This window comes from Schistocerca piceifrons, chromosome 3, assembly GCF_021461385.2.
Source record: "Schistocerca piceifrons isolate TAMUIC-IGC-003096 chromosome 3, iqSchPice1.1, whole genome shotgun sequence".
In the NCBI taxonomy this organism is placed as follows: Eukaryota; Metazoa; Arthropoda; class Insecta; order Orthoptera; family Acrididae; genus Schistocerca; species Schistocerca piceifrons.
This window is the reverse complement of record NC_060140.1, coordinates 963,251,949-963,269,367: the sequence shown is the minus strand read 5'-3', so window position 1 is coordinate 963,269,367 and position 17,419 is coordinate 963,251,949. Positions and strand designations below refer to the sequence as shown.

The 17,419-nt window shown below is 44.8% G+C and overlaps 1 protein-coding gene across 1 annotated transcript in view; it reads left to right on the top strand.

Annotated features, from left to right (window-relative positions):
- The window catches only part of LOC124789267 (dipeptidase 1-like), a 1,467,693-nt gene that overhangs the window by 1,141,637 nt on the left and 308,637 nt on the right, over nt 1–17,419 (top strand). The window contains exon 9 of the mRNA XM_047256565.1: nt 9,295–9,379. Coding sequence (XP_047112521.1) covers nt 9,295–9,379 — 85 coding nt within the window. The remainder of the gene's footprint in view (nt 1–9,294; nt 9,380–17,419) is intronic.

Sequence of the window (17,419 nt, the reverse complement as noted above, 5' to 3'; positions counted from 1 at the left end):
AATTTGGTCCGTCTTTATGGCAGCGCCATCTCGTAGTGCGGAGACGGACGAGCGCTGCGCCTGCGCTGTTGTACTTAGCGGGGCGCGCTCTATTTGGAAAGTTGTGTACGCGCTGACTACGCGGAACTATGTACACAACACCCCTCTACACGTCCTAGAAGTCTGTAACGGGAATTTCCGACCACCCTGTATATTCGATCACTATAGTGTGACACGAAATAAGAACGCAGTGTCGGAAGCGACAAGTGTAGAACACCGGCGCTAGGCAAGCAACTGTCAGCCAGTCCCGACTACTCGGCATTCGGCGAGCATTTGCGCAGCGGTTGCAAATAGCTGTATGCCTGGCCCCGCCTTAAGGTTAAGGTTCCAGCCGCGCTTTTACGAGCAAGCAGTCGCGTGGAAAATTAAAGAAAGATTGAGCGCGAGGCGGCGCTGCATCGCCTGGCACCTGTCGTGCACACAGCTCCAGCAACTGTTCTGGAAGTGTGGGACTGCCCGGCTTGTGCCCACAGCAGCGGCAGAGTGCGGGCTCCGCAGATTTGCGCCACTCGGCCGTTTGTCGCCGACGCCGACGCTGCAGCCGGCGGGCGCAAATGAAGGACCGCCGAGATTAATGCGCGCCCACAAGTGCTCTACTCTCATTCTTTTATTGCCGCTGTTTCTCTTTTCCTCTCTGTCCTCCCCCTCTCCACGGCGCCGCTCCCTCCCCCCGCCGCACTGCGCTTTCCGTATGTCTTTGTCCCTGCTCCGTCGCTCGGACTGCCGCTCTGGCGGCATGAATCTCGGGGCGGGAGGCTTTTTCGGCCCTTTTGCAACCGTTCCAGGTTAACACCCCGGCGCATTCCGCGGGGCGCTAATTTTCTCTCGCCAGCCCCCGCCGCCTGGTAGCTCTCCGCACTTAAAAACCTTCCGCCTACCATCAAGCGGAGGAAAAAATTACGACGGCGCTGTCTGCGTGTTTTCCGTTACGTTACGTCAGTGCGGACCGCTGAATGTCCCAGCGTCGGCCGTTCCCGGCGGCCAACACAACGCGCCCTCTGCTGGGAACAACTGCGACCACTTTCTTTATAACTTGACCTACTTTTATTCCTTACACGTAACCATACACACGGCTTCCTAGAAACGCACGTGCAGCGCAAACGCTGCCGTTCTTTCCAGACATCGTGCTCATAACTTCAAGGAAAGCTCCAGAGTCGGCCGAAGTGGCCGTGCGGTTCTAGGCGCTGCAGTCTGGAACCGCAAGACCGCTACGGTCGCAGGTTCGAATCCTGCCTCGGGCATGGATGTGTGTCATGTCCTTAGGTTAGTTAGGTTTAACTAGTTCTAAGTTATAGGGGACTAATGTCCTCACAAGTTGAGTCCCATAGTGCTCAGAGCCATTTGAACCATTTGAACCAAAGCTCCAGAATTCATAGAGTATTTATGGCATCAGATTCGAAACTCATGGATGTAACTGAGTGTGATATATTATTTACCGATGTCCCAACCCATTTAAGAGAGAAGAAAATATTACACTCTTTTCCCTGCTTCCCTTGTTAAATCTGAAAAGTTATTGTTAGAGGTGTAGTGCACGTTGTTTAGATCGTTGTTTTAAGTAAATAGTAATTATAACATTATGAAATTTTAGAATCTTGAACATGACTTTTAGCAGTAAACTTATGTCTCGAATTAATAAAATACACGTCCAGTTGATTGCGATTTTCATTTAGACTTGATCCAGGTTTCGATACCACGAGGGGTGTCTTCTTCAGAAGAACGAGGAGCTAAGAACAAAGAGTTACTTGAATTATATTACGTAAAATATGTTACAGGCATCACGAACTGAGGCGCTCAATTAACATACAGACAATATGATTAAAATCCATTAAATTTGTAAGATTAAAAACATGTATGGCTATTCTGCTTCATAGCCATACCTGTTTTTAATCTTAAAACTTTAATGGATTTTAACTTTGCGCCTGTACGTGAGTCGAGCACCTCAGACCGCCAATGGATGTAACATGTTTTGCGTAATGTATTTCAAATAACTCCATGTTCTTCTGAGGAAGAGACTCTTAACAGTGTCGAAACCTAAAAATAAATAAAAATTGGCAACTGACTCGCTGTGTACTTTGTTAATTATGAAATTTTGTTCAGTTGTAACATGTTTACGGAGTTCAGCTTCGTGTTTCCCTTTTGTATAAGAATACACATCATTCGTCTTTCACAACTGTGCGGTTGTTATTGTTTTCAATGACACTCGTATTAGGTATCATTAATGTTCTTAAGATACATAAAACATAATTGTTTAAACATATATATTAGCGTTTCCTGACAGCACACTTAGGTTATTTTAATATTTATGGTGATAAGATAACCTAAATATCCCGGTAAGGAGCACTACATATCTCAAAGTAATAACGCATACTTAAACAAAAAACTTTTTATAAATTTTTATAGAATATCGATGTGCCAAATGGGAACACATGAAACATCTTTCATTGAAGACAATAATAAAGTTTTAATTGAAAGAGACAGGTCTTTTGTTGTGTATGGGGCTTAAACTCGGCTAGCATCTGTTATTGCCAACAACAAGTGGTCAAAAGAAACGAGAACAGTGATCTCACCGCTAATTTTGATAATTGGTGAACATGCAATCTGGTTAGCAAATAATGAAAAGAAACCACATTTTACGTTGTGCTGTTAAATACATACTGTAACAGTTCTGTAAGGAAAATACTACGATGGTACATCCGAGAAGGAAACTGCTCTGGATATCGCAATTCGCATCAAGGTTGACGTATAAACCCAATATTGTCGGCTGGAGACGTGGTGCAATGAGAAGAATGATAATTACAATATTTCATGTTTAGAAGACTTTGCGTCCTGGTAATTTTTGTGTTAGATGTCTCTGTCCACAGGTCTCTATTTTAGGGTCAATTTTTTGGGATCTAGGCACAGACTACCTGCTAAAAAGAATAACAGTGGTACCAAATGTAAATAGTTGTATAGTTTCTGCAGACAATATGCTTCCAATTGAGACTGGACGATCTGAAGCACAAACAGAAGGCTGGGCAAAGACTGCAATGGAAATATTATAGAAATGGTGTCCAGACAATAAACTAAAGGCTGCTGCTTGCAAAATGGTCTGCATACTACTAAAACGAATATCTGTGGCGAGAAATCCTGCGATTAGGATCGGACGAGAGAATACTCGAAGAGTAGAATAATACTACTATTTATGCATCATGTTATACGTAAACCAAAACATTCTAGTTCATGTTAAAAGTATCAGCACCAGAGCCTTAGCCATGTTACATCCCAGGCTGTTGGGAGTGGTGCTACGTATGGACCTGGGAATTGGGGTAGTGGTCGAAGACATCATGACAGATTTCGAGTCTGTGAACATTATTGGGACCGCCTTCCTTGATATCTTCCTAACGATGATAGCACCTTCCACCAAGATAACTCATCAAAAGGGCAGAATCGTGCTAATGTGGCTTGAGCTGCGTGGTAGTGATCTCACGTTGATGTCTTGGCCACCAAATCTGAAGTCTGTGGAGCAGATACGTGGCACTATGGGACGCCAGCTCCGCGACCCCATACTACCGGCCCATAGTTTACGGGAACTGCGTGACCTGTTACTAGACATCTGGTGCCATATTCTTCCAGGAAATGTACCCAGGGTATTCTGAATACCTGCAACGCAGAATCACTTTTGTACTGCGTCTAAAGGCTCGTAAACGCGGTGTTAATTTGGTGGGCATAACGTTTTGGGTCATCAGTGAATACGACGCAGCGCTGACCGGGATAAGCATCGAATATCCATTCCTTGTCACTGACTAAAACACCTCTCCCTCTTGCACTATGATGCAGGCTATTCGCGCTCAGGACTTCTATTACTTTACGTACAACGGCTCCTGCTGTTCTAATGCACCTCCTCAGTCACTGCTCTTCGCCATCTCCCCATCGGAACAGTGTTGCCAATAGTGCAAGAAGGCGATATTACGAACACTGTTCAAGGCCATTGAGTGACAAGCACAGTGATCGTTCGGAGCACAGTTTCCATATTCTTGTTCCTGTTGGTCGGCCGCTGTGGCCAAGCGGTTCTAGGTGCTTCAATTTCGAACCAAGCGACCGCTACGGTCGCAGGTTCGAATCTTGCCTTGGCAACGGATGTGTGTGATGTCCTTAGGTTAGTTAGGTTTAATTAGTTCTAAGTTCTAGGGGACTGATGACCTCGGATGTTGAGTCCCATGGTGCTCAGAGCCATTTGAACAATTTTTCTTCCTGTTGGTTTAGAATTATGTTTGTGGCCGCCAGTTCCGCTTGGTTTGCGGCTGTAAATATCTAACGTGCTATAGAGCTTTACTTTTAGTGAGAATACAGTTATGAGTTATGAAAACGGAATAAAAGCACTGTCATATAGTAACTTACATCTGGTTGCATGATAGAACATCAAAGAACGATTTTTATTTTCCCATTACGCTTATAACTGTCTTATGAAACAGATGCCCCATTGAAAACATTTATTAAAGATCAGTATAAAATGTTGATTGCTGATTTACACGATACAATGTACGGTAAGTGTATTATACTGGGATTACAAAATTCATGAGATAGGAGTTATGCACACATACAGCTGGCACTAGTGTAGCGTACACAAGGTATAAAAGGGCAGTCCACTTGCGGAGCTGTCCTATGTACTCAGGTAATTCATGTGAAGAGGATTCCGACGTGACTATGGCCACATGACGGAAATTAAGAGTAGTTGGAGCTAGACACATGCAACATTCCATTTCGGATATCGTTAGGGAATTCAGTATTGCGAGAGCCATAGCCTACAGAGTGTGCCAAGAATGCCGGATTTCGGGCGTTACTTCTCACCAGGTACAACGCAGCACTAGACGGCCTTCACATAACGGCCGAGGGCAGAGGCGTTTGCCTAGTGTTGTCAGTGCTAACAGACAGGCAACAATGCTTGAAGTAACCGTAGAAATCAGTGTGGGGCGTACGATGAACGTATCCGCTGGGAGAGTGCGGCGAAGTTTGGCGTTAATTGGCTACTGCAGCATACGACGGCACCGAGTGCCTTAGCTGACAGCCTCCCCTACCGCCTGCAGCGCCTCCCCTGGGTTCGTAAACTTATCGGCCGGACCCTACACGACTGGAAAACCGTGCCCTGATGACATGAGTCCCGACTTCAGTTGGTAAGAGCTGATGTAGTGTTCGAGTGTAGCATAGACCCACGAAGCCATAAAGTCAAGTTGTTAACAAGGCACTGTGCAAGCTGGTGAAGGCTCAATAACAGTGTGGACTGTGTTTACATGGAATGGACCGTGTCATCTGACCATCTGAAACAATCATCGGTTGGAAACGGCTTTGTTCGGCTGCTTGCAGACCATTTCCAGCCACTCATGGAATTCATGTTCGCAGACGACGATGTCATATCACCTGGCCACAATTGTTCGTGATTGTTTTCATGAACATTCTGGACACATCGAGTGAATTACTTGGCCACCCAGATCGCTCGATGGGGATCCCGTCGTACATACGGAACATGACTGAGAGGTCGGTTTCGGCACCGGCGAAACTGTTGCAGTATAGGCGGCTACGGAGGCAGCGCGCTCAGCATTTCTGCAGGGGACCTCCAACAGCGCGTCGAGTCCGTGCGACGTCGAGTTGCTGCACTACTGCGGGCAAAAGAGGTGCGACGCGATATTAGGGGTTTCCCATGACTTTTGTCACCTCAATTTGTAGGTTATGACAACTTTAAATTGCAGTTTTATGTTATCATCTACAAATTCCTCCAAGAAGTAGCACCATTTTTCTATTAGTAAGCAGTAGAGCACCTTCTTCAATGACCCTAATTCGACACAACGGGTATTACTTTGCCTTAATTTATTATACACTTGCTTGTGCGTGTGTTTTTGAATATGAGAATACTTCTTTAAATTGTGGAGATGAAACTTCTGGTATTTATTTTTTCGTATGTACGGTAGAAACGCGTTTCTGTAACAGCTGACATGAGCCTCTAGGTTTCCTATAATACATAATACTTACTTTTTCGTCCGTAGAATTAATATTTTGGGTATGTTACTTGCAATTTTTTCAAACTGAAATTCTTATCTTGTAACTAATTCAAAACGAGTGGTCAACTTTCTTGAGAGGGTGTCAGTTGACGTGGAGAGTACAGACTCCTTCGTGGGTAAACTATTTGGTTTATTTGCCAAATAGCTTGCGTGACGATCTGGAGAGTTTTTGATCTAGGTATATTGCAAGGACACTTTTGTGGTTTGCATCCTGAGAGCCTTGTATATTATGAATAATTCCAAGTTCATTTACTCTTCACTACATTGTCTTTAACTGTCCGGGGCGACTCCGGGATTTTCTAATATTTTAAATTTAAGCCAGTTACATGAAATTATGTATGTAATTTATCTAGAGAGTTTACTTACTTATTTATGCATTTATTTCACCTGCTTTCTTGCTTCTAGCCAGACTTCCTTAGTGTATCAACATTACATTTCATATAGTACATGGCAATCTTAATGATAATACACTCTAAGACTAAACAGCCGTTGTACCACGGGCGAATCATCCGTATGCGACGAAAATAGATAAACGTGACGTACAGCTGTAAGTAGGCTGCCTGTTTTCTTATTGGCAACGTTACGTAGCGCTCTGTATGAAAATTACTGGCTGTGCTGTGTGCAATCTGTGGCTAGTTTGCATTGTTGTCTGCCATTGTAGTGTTGGGCAGCTGGATGCGAACAGCGCGTAGCGTTGCGCAGTTGCAGGTGAGCCGCCAGCAGTGGTGGATGTGGGGAGAGAAATGGCGGAGTTTGGAAATTTGTAAGACTGGATGTCATGAAATGCTATGTATGTTATGACTTTTGAACACTATTAAGGTAAATACATTGTTTGTTCTCTATCAAAATCTTTCATTTGCTAACTATGCCTATCAGTAGTTAGTGCCTTCCGTAGTTTGAATCTTTTATTTAGCTGGCAGTAGTAGCGCTCGCTGTATTGCAGTAGTTCGAGTAACGAAGATTTTTGTGAGCGGCGTTGCAAAGTGAAACGTTGTTGTGATGCCGCGTGTAAGGAGGAGAAATGCGTACCATCACGTTTCTGACTTTGATAAAAATCGGATAGCAGCCTATCGCGATTGGGGTTTATCGTATCGCGACATTGCTGCTCGCGTTGGTCGAGATCCAATGACTGTTAGCAGAATATGGAATCGGCGGGTTCAGGAGGGTAATACGGAACGCCGTGCTGGATCCCAACGGCCTCGTATCACTAGCAGTCGAGATGACAGGCATCTTACGCGCATGGCTGTAACGGATCGTGCAGCCACGTCTGGATCTCTGAGTCAACAGATGGGGACGGTTGCAAGACAACAACCATTTGCACGAACAGTTCGACGACGTTTGCAGCAGCAAGGACTGTCAGCTCGGAGACCATGGCTGCGGTTACCCTTGACGCTGCATCACAGACAGGAGCGCCTGCGATGGTGTACTCAACGATGAACCTGGGTGCACGAATGGCAAAACGTCATTGTTTCGTATGAATCCAGGTTCTATTTACAGCATCGTGATGGTCGCATCCGTGTTTGGCGACATCGCAGTGAACGCACATTGGACGCGTGTATTCGTCATCACCCGGCGTGATGGTATGGGGTACCATTGGTTACACGTTTCGGTCACCTCTTGTTCGCATTGACGGCACTTTGAACAGTGGACGTTACATTTGAGATGGGTTACGACCCGTGGCTCTACCCTTCATTCGATTCCTGCGAAACCCTACATTTCAGCGGGATAATGCACGACCGCATGTTGCTGGTCCTGCACGGGTCTTTCTGGCTACAGAAAATGTTCGACTGCTGCCCTGGCCAGCACATTCTCCAGATCTCTCACCAATTGAAAACGTCTGGTCAATGGTGGCTGCGCAACTGGCTCGTCACAATACGCCAGTCACTACTCTTGACGAACTGTGGTATCGTGTTGAAGTTGCATGGGCAGCTGTACGTGTACACACCATCCAAGCTCTGTTTGACTCAATGCCCAGGCGTATCAAGGCCGTTATTACGGCCAGAGGTGGTTGATCTGGGTACTTATTTCTCAGGATCTATGCATCCAAACTGCGTGAAAATGTAATCACATATTAGTTCTAGTATAATATATTTGTCCAATGAATACCCGTTTATCATCTGCATTTCTTCTTGGTGTAGCAATTTTAATGGCCAGTAGTGTACTTTGCCTAGCGGTGTCTCGGAGGATGGGAGACCAGCCCCACCTGGACGAGTCCAGCGCGGTTGACATTCGAATGGGAGAAAAGGTCTTGTTCAGACCTAGCCTGGTGTATATGCAAGAAGAGGTAGGCTAGTGGTTCCTGCTTGTGTTTGTACGTACCAACCAGCAATGAGATTTGCTTCCTGCAGTCTTCGTTATGAGCTACGAGTTTTGAGGTAATGAGGTAGGATTTAAGATGTTCTTTTTGTGGTATGTTGTGTCCATTATCGATTCAGATTGTCTAGAATTCGGTATCTCTAGACATCATAGCAGAACAGTAGATGAGCTGCATAAATTTCTACCTGTTCATTTAACAATTCTTGATATGTTCTGAAGTGTTTTGAATACTTTGTGGATACATTGTTTGTTATGCAGTGGTACAGAATGCCATGTGGTTAAAGCATCAGTAACCGTGTTATTACACGTAATATGACCTGCGTTTTGAGTTGAGATACTCAGTAGTTTCAGAACGATCTCTCTATAGAATATTTACGTACGTTGCCACTGTTAAACCGATAGCTGAGATTTCATGATTCTGCTTAACGTCCCGTATGCTCGGAGACGTTACAGATGTAACTGTAATATAGGTTCTTCCACGATCATTTGCCTTCAGCAAACGTATTTATTTGCACAGAGTGGTTTGCACAGCTGCCACTCATTTATTCTTCAACAATATGATTACTAGCTTCTTTGTGTAGGTCTCTCATGTTTCTAGAGGTAAGTTGCATCGACATCTTCGCGGCAGCTAAAGATGTCTCAGGATCGATGGATTTGTTGATAGAAAAATTGATCATTAAAGTATATTTAAATATTCATTTAAGCCCACAAAAATTAACCGTTGCACGAAGTAAGTGATGTCTGTGTTAACCGGCTGTCAAAACGAAGACAAGTAGCCTTAAAATTGTGTGTAGACATTCTTTCATGTTGTCAGAATTTTAGCAACAGACAGGGCACTGAGACGATGTTGTGATGTGCACGCTGTGACATGTTCACTGACGGAGGGCGGCCGTTCTTCTGTTGCCAGGGCAGACTCGTCACTGGTTGACGAACCGAGCGAGTCCGTGCCCGCAGACCACTCCAGCCGCGGAGGGCTCACCAGCTTCGGAAAGGTGAGTACACTACACTACACTTCGGTACACTTCAGTACACTACAGTACCAGCCGGCGCCCTCACGCTCCGTAAGCAAGTGTCGCTCCGCCAGGTGAAGCAGTAGCCGTGGTAACACCGGAGCAAACTCCAATGCTGGCGACGTTACACGGTATCCAGATGTGTATTTGTTTGCGCCACGTGCTCTACGCAGCCTCGCGCTGTGGCTGCCGTCTCGTAACAACATGATGCGAGGGAATGAATCAGTGTAATCGTACGAGAGTCAGAAGTGGTATCTCGAACAGGACTACAATTGCCTTCATTGACTATCTTGCTAGCATGTATGAGTACATGATGAATTCGTTCGCCGATATATTACGCCACAACGTTTTCCCACGCTGTCAGGTTTGACAGGTCAGGTAAATTTCTGTACTAGACTATAAATTTTCTCTTACCGCCATCATGTTCTCCGATTTTAGTTTTGGAAGTCATTTGTTGAAAATGTCAAATGAACGTTCTACTTGAAGTCGTGTAGGTAAGTTAGGAGCAAATAAGTTTCCCACCCTTTTCAAATTTATAGGTAGTACAGAATGCAATTCAAAAGCCCAGGTCAATGAACGTCGTACAGACTGTTGATCAAAACTATTTATTTTAAGATTACTCAGTTTTCCATGGAACACATGTTCTACAAAAACAAGGTTTTATATTAATTTCACAATTTCTGACACTATTTTTTAGGTTTACCTGTAATGTCTACCTACAGTTCTCATTGCTCATGGTCGGTACGATACATCTTCGTCCGAATTTAGTTAGGTATACAGTTACTTCTTACTGTTTTGAGAATATTATTTTGAATGAAGCTATCCAGTAACGACTGCCGACCAGTCCTCATAGATTTATTTCTGCTAATGCCTTATAAAATGCTGAATTTAAATGATGTAAAAGACCGTGTAATCAATTGGTGACCTAATATCGTTATGTTACAAGTTAACAGTGTTTAATTCCATGTGTAAGAGCCTGAGCCAAAATAATGAAATTAAATGTATTCTGCAACTTGAAAACGGTTAAGGTGTGCGCGTAGAATATCCCCACATCTTCACTCAAACATGCGAAAATCAAAAGCAAGAAAATTTTGTGACATTAAGTATTATTCCCACAAGCATGTAATATCAATGTTATTGAACGATAAATGTGTATCTACCCACACACGCATCAGTTGATCAAAATATACTTACGAGTCCAAGATATACATCTCGCATAACAAACCAGCCCCTAACACGTGTACATCAGCTGTCCCTTCCTGATACCGCCTGGGCTGCGGTTCTTGGCCATTCAGAACAAAACGCATTCATGATGCGTTGACGCACACGCCATAATTACAGTTAAGGTTTTCCAAATCTGTTCACCTGACAAAAATATTTACTTACTACGTGAGAGATCAGAATCTGAAACAATAGGAGAGTGTGTGGGCACTGCTGTACAAATAATGAGCAAAATTTTAGGGAGAGACGTGGAGTAAACACCACATTCATGTGTTGGTACTGCTGCAGCGACAACGTTGTCGTTGGTCGACAAATTATAATATCACGAGAGAAATAAAATTTGATTTAAAAAAGAACAGAGGCAATACATTACTTTAACAAACGAGAATCTGATTCTATGTAGCAGTGTTTTTCAACATTTTCTGTTTGGCTGTACCTCATCTCGTTGCGCGATTCCGAGATAGTTTGGCTACTATGCACTCACGATGCTGGTGTTTGATAATCCTGCGTTGCCTCCAGGTTAGTGGTGTATCTTGTGCAGAAAATGATAAGACTTCCGTACTGCTATAGCTGTCGATGTGTGGCTGATGTTGTGAAACTGAAGTTTCTGAGTGTTAACAATCTGAAATACGCGGTACCGGCGTATTTAACGAGTATTTTCCATGGTACCCATGAAACAGTTTCATTTCAGAGATTGATACGACATGGTACCCATGAAACAGTTTCATTTCAGAGATTGATACGACATAGTTCAAACGCCATTCACATCAGAACACAGTCCTCGAAATGTTCAAACATAAACTGTGCTTTCGCTTTGTTTCATCAGTGATCCACTATTTGCTTCCATTGCACTCGAGTAAAGTGTCTTAGTTTCTCTGCAGATACAAGTGAAGCACACATTTCCCCGTTTACCCAGTACCAACCACTGTCTTCCTGCAGTTCACACACATCTTCTTCTTCTTTTGCGTGTGCCTTTATCTCGCGGTTTCGCAGGGTCGGCATGGTTAGGGTCGTATTTGGGAAGGTTAAGGTTAAGGGGTGCACCCCGTACCCCTTGGGACGGAAACAGCGTACCCCAGCTGCCCAGCTGTCTGCGTCTAGCGTAACCCACGGAAGACTGCGAACGTGTTCAAATGTCGGCGAGTCGTGTAACTGAGGCGGGACGTGGGGACCAGCCCTGTATTCACCTTGTGTGATGTGGGAAACCGCCTAAAAACCACATCCAGGCTGGCTGGTCCAACAGCCTTCGTCGGTAATCCGCCGGGCGCATTCGATCCGGTGCCGGAGCGCCTACCCGAGGCCAAGAAGCAGCGCATCAGCGCTCTCGGCTAACCTGGCGGGTCTGCACTTCACATCGATATGGTACAAATATTGATTTCAGTGTTTCATCCGTTTCTCTACGCACCTAAACCAGCACACCAGCCACTCCGCCACGTCAACAATCAGTGTTCCTTCTCGTCACCTCCCTACCCATCAATTGTTCATTTTCGATAATCGAAAACAAACACTTTTATGGCATATACTTGTATGCATACAGATACATTGAAAAGTTCATGTTCACGTAAAAGCTGAATGAACTAAATAAACAAATATTATGTAGGCCCTTAGAGCTGTATATTTACAACTTATCTCATATTTATCAAATTCGCAGAAGCCGCTTTGCATAATTTGCTGGACTAACACTTCTCTAGATCTAGATAGAAGCGCCAGTCTGTGGCTAATCCGTTTCTCCGCGATATTATTTCTTCCAGAAACGATAGTCTAGTAAGGCGTGCTATGAGAAGATTTGTAAGCAAGGGATGGATACTGGATGAATGTGTGAGAACAGGATGTGAATTCTGATGGATATATCATTCATTAAGAGCATTGCTCGCGAAAGGAAAGGTTCAGAATCGTGCTAAGTCAGATAGTCTTATCTGCCACGAATTTCAGCACATTACACCTTTACCGCAGAGTGAAAGTTTAATTCATCTGTATAAATTAGGTTATTGAAATTAAGCGAACTTTTCCTATTACGTTAGAGTCCACGGTGAACTGAACTTGAACTGTAAAATGTCCACAGGGTTGCCAGATGAGAAAAAGCAGTTTGCTTAGATGCAATGAATTAGAAGTTATCTGTAAGTACGTTTCGATTTCGTAAAAAAAGAACGTTAAGGAACTGTTTTTAAATCTATAACCTAGATGGAAAACGATAACCTATGTGTAAGAATGGACAAATCATGTAATATTTCAGGACACCCACTAAAGACGCCTTGTAAAAAAGGCGAGACGCGTATGGGTGCATAAATAAAAATAAAAATTTCGATGTGCAGCATGCAAAAAAGGCATTTTCTTTGAAACAACTGCAATTTAATTTCCTCTGTCGTGTTTTGAGAAGCAGCATATTTAAGTACAGTGTACTGCATTTCCTGCCGGCCGAAGTGGCCGTGCGGTTAAAGGCGCTGCAGTCTGGAACCGCAAGACCGCTACGGTCGCAGGTTCGAATCCTGCCTCGGGTATGGATGTGTTTGATGTCCTTAGGTTAGTTAGGTTTAACTAGTTCTAAGTTCTAGGGGACTAATGACCTCAGCAGTTGAGTCCCATAGTGCTCAGAGCCGTTTGAACCATTTTACTGCATTTCCTCTAAGTATTGTATAAAGAGTTACAGTCTTTGTTGTAGCAGGTTTTCGAGATCTTGTAACTTGAAATTCTTTTTGCTGCCTTGTAGTTAAAATTACCCTAAACGACTAAAATAGTTGACTTGTTCAGTACCTGAACGTGTAACTTCTAAAGCATGAACTGCGTAGTGCATTTTGATAAAACTAATTATACTCATGTCCAGAATAAACTGAATACCTTGGACGACTAGAGGACATGTAAATTAGTATGTTCTGCAGACATGATTACATTTGAAACTCTGTTGGTTCCCTGGTTCAAAGTCAACATCGATATCGCGGCGAAACACCCACCTACTGCTAAAAGGTGCCTGCGGCTCTCGTTGTCGCTATAAACCGTAGATAATGGATCCGTGTGATTTGAGCAGATGTGGAAGATGCCTTGTAGACGTATGTGCGAACCGTACCGTCTTATCAGTGAGTTTGAAAGAGGGCTCATCATTGGCATGAGACAGTGTGACGCATCCGTCCGGGGAATTTCCGCTCGTGTTTCGGCAGTACAACGGGTGAGTGCAGAATGGTTTACGGAAGGCCGTAGACAACAGCGAGATGGGAGATGGGTCAGGTCGCACCGCCCACACCACCTCCGGAGAAGATCGACACCTCATCCGAATGACATTGGAGGACAAATCTGCGTCCTCCTCGACTCTGATGCACCGGTGTAACACATGGTACACTATCAGGCGGGACAGTACGAAGCCGTTTACCACGGCAAGGGTTACGTGCGCGTCGTCCACTCCCCTGCCTACTTTTTGGCGAATGTGCAGAAACATACTAGGCGGCAACGGTGTATGGAACGGTGTTACTGGGGACAGGAATGGCATCAGACAGTGTTTTCGGGGGGATCCAGGTCCTGTTTGTTTGGAAATGACGGCCGCATTTTCGTTCGCCGCAGACAAGGGGGCGGCATCACAGTGACTGCATTCGCACTACACACACAGCGCCAACTCACGGCCTTATGTGCTATTCGGTACAGGCACAAATAACAGCTGGAGCGTGTCCAGGGCACTGTGACCAGTGTGACAACTTGAATCGCATCATGCCGACCCGTAGCCATATTCTTTCTGCACGACACCCCAAACGCCAATTTTCAGCAAGACAATGCGCGACAAGACATTACTGCAAGAACGGGTGTCTTCTTGGTATCACAGGATGGCAGCCTTCTGCCCTGGCCTCCCACATCACCAGACTCGTCACCAATCGAAAATGTGTGTGATACGGTGAAATGACGGCTGTAGAGCTGTGGCCCATTGCCAAACACCACAGACGAACTTCGATATCCGGATTAATGCAGCGTGGGTGGCTATACAGCAGGACGCCTTTCGCGCTTTATACGCATCGATGCCATCGGAAATGAAACAAGTTATTTTGGTCCATGGCGGATCCTGTGCCTACTAGGTCACAGGGCACACGCTGAATCGAAATAACTGAAATGCTGATCGCATGTGCAGAACATACTAATGTACGTGTCCTGTGAACATAAACGTCCTATCTCTAGTCGTTCAAGGTGTTCCGTTTTTTTCCTAATTAGGAATGTATATTGCTCAAAAGAATTAGAGAAATACGATTTTGGCCATCTTCCATGCTCCATTGACCAATAATTGTGGGCTTGTTATCTTACCAATTATACATTTATCTATCTTATCCCTCACAAATTAAGTACGCAACGAAACTTTATGACATCTTCGTTCACTTAAATACAAAGAATTGAAAAGTCGGACAGATGTTGAAAACAAGATGGGAACAATTATTGATCCCGTATTCGTGGCTGCTTTTCATTGGACTTTGAGAGCTTAAATAACCGGTATGCCCTTGCTGTGAGTTTATCACCACCCGACACCTTCATGGCATGCTCCATATAAGTCTACGGAGGTCATCTTCTGCTACCCACTCCTACTCCTCAGTGACTATTGATAGTTTTTTGAGAGCGTTAAGTGGAACGGGAAGACCACCAACACATACGTCAAGCACATGTCACACGTGCTCGATGGGGTTTACGTCGGGACTCACCGCTGACCATTCCATTACTTCAATGTCCGTGCTTCCCAAGACGTCCCTCGTGACGTCAGCCGCATTGACTCTGGCTTGAGAAGGAATTAGGAGCCACCACCGTGTGCAGTAGCCACCACACGGTCCAATAGGAATTGTCCCAGGTGGTAAGGCGACCATCGACAACGGCAAGATCCGCATGGCTGTGAGCACGGATGCCTCCGCACAGGATCACGGAACCTTGGCCGAATCAGTCGACTTCCCCGACAGTACTTGGTAGCTGCCACTCAGTGCGGTGTTTCCACACAAGGAAACGGTCTTCACAGTGCGTCAGTGAATATCTGGATCTGTCTGTGAATAACACTTTTCACCAGTGACGAAGATGCCAGTTGATATGAGAACGCCGGAACTAAAGACGAGCTGCTAGGTGCCATGTCAAGCGGGGTACTGTAACACGACGTCTGCGGCGTGTGGTCCTTTCTCGTAGCCTGGACCTTACGGTCAGGTCGAGTGCAGCGGCTCCTGCGTCCCTTCTGAGATCATATTGCAGTGCTCTGGCGGTCTCTGTCAGCCACCGCAACGCAGAGATGCCATAACCTGTGGATGACACGAAGGGACAATGGCATCTGCAGCAACAAGAACAGAAGCCTATCCTTTTTGGATGATAGAGACTGCCCCTGCAACTTGCAGTGAATTAAGATATCGTATCGCCTGTGACAGGCTGAATACTACAACCACAAACGACAACAACTGTCTGTGTACCTCACTAAAGAATACTGGGACAGCGGTACTCACTTCCTTCTGAGGGGTCACCTGAAACTCTAATGCATAACACAGTGACAGATGGCGAAAAAAAAAAAAAACAAATATACTTCCTTAAATTTGCGTATATGTATTCACGAGCATCTGAATTAAGGACACGTGCTTATCAGTACGTATCACTTTCATCCTGATGACAGTGGCGACGGCGTACGCTACAAACTCCTGGAGACGAAGAAATCGTTGGGTAACCATCTTAATTCACGATAGCACAACAAGTGCTGTCTAAAACGAGTGGAGACTGATCGAAGATGTGTCAAAGGCACACGCATCTAGCTCGAATGCCTCACTGCCTATGGACTATCAGACCAATTGTGTGATTCAGTTGAAGAGTTCCTAGATAACAGAGCGCAGCATGTCATTCTCAATGGAGAGAAGTCTTCCGAAGTAAGAGTGATTTCAGGTGTGCCGCAGGGGAGTGCTATTCATAATATACATAAATGACCTAGTGCATAACATCGGAAGTTCACTGAGGCTTTTTGCGGATGATGCTGTGGTGTATCGAGAGGTTGTAACAATGAAAAATTGTACTGAAGAGCACGAGGATCTGCAACGAATTGACGCATGGTGCAGGGAATGGCAATTGAATTTCAATGTAGACAAGTGCAATGCGCTGCGAATACAAAGAAAGAAAGATTAGCTACAATATAGCAGGTCAGGAACTGGAAGCAGTTAATTCCATAAATTATCTAGGAGTAGGCATTAGGAGTGATTTAAAATGGAATGACCATATAAAATTAATCGTCGGTAAAGCAGATGCCTGACAGATTCATTGGAAGAATCCTAAGGAAATGCAATCCGAAAACAAAGGAAGTAGGTTACAGTAAACGTGTTCGCCCACTGCTTGAATACTGCTCACCGGTGTGGGATCCGTACCAGATGGGGTTGATGGAAAGTGAAGATCCAACGGAGAGTAGCGCGCTTCGTTACAGGATAATTTAGTAATCGCGAAAGCGTTACGGAGATGATAGATAAACTCCAGTGGAAGACTCTTCAGGAGAGACGCTCAGTAGCTCGGTACGGGCTTTTGTTGAAGTTTCGAGAACAGTCCTTCAGCGAAGAGTCAAGCAGTATATTGATCCCTCCTACGTATATCTCGCGAAGAGACCATGAGGATAAAATCAGAGAGATTAGAGCCCACACAGAGGCATACCGATAATTTTGCTTTCCACGAACAATACGAGACCGGAATAGGAGGGAGAACCTATACAGGTACTCAAAGTACCCTCCGCCACACACTGTCAGGTGGCTTGCGGAGTATGGATGTAGATGTAGATGCAGATGCGAACAATGGACTGAGGTCTGGTGAGTTGGGAGCCCACACACATACAATCTCATG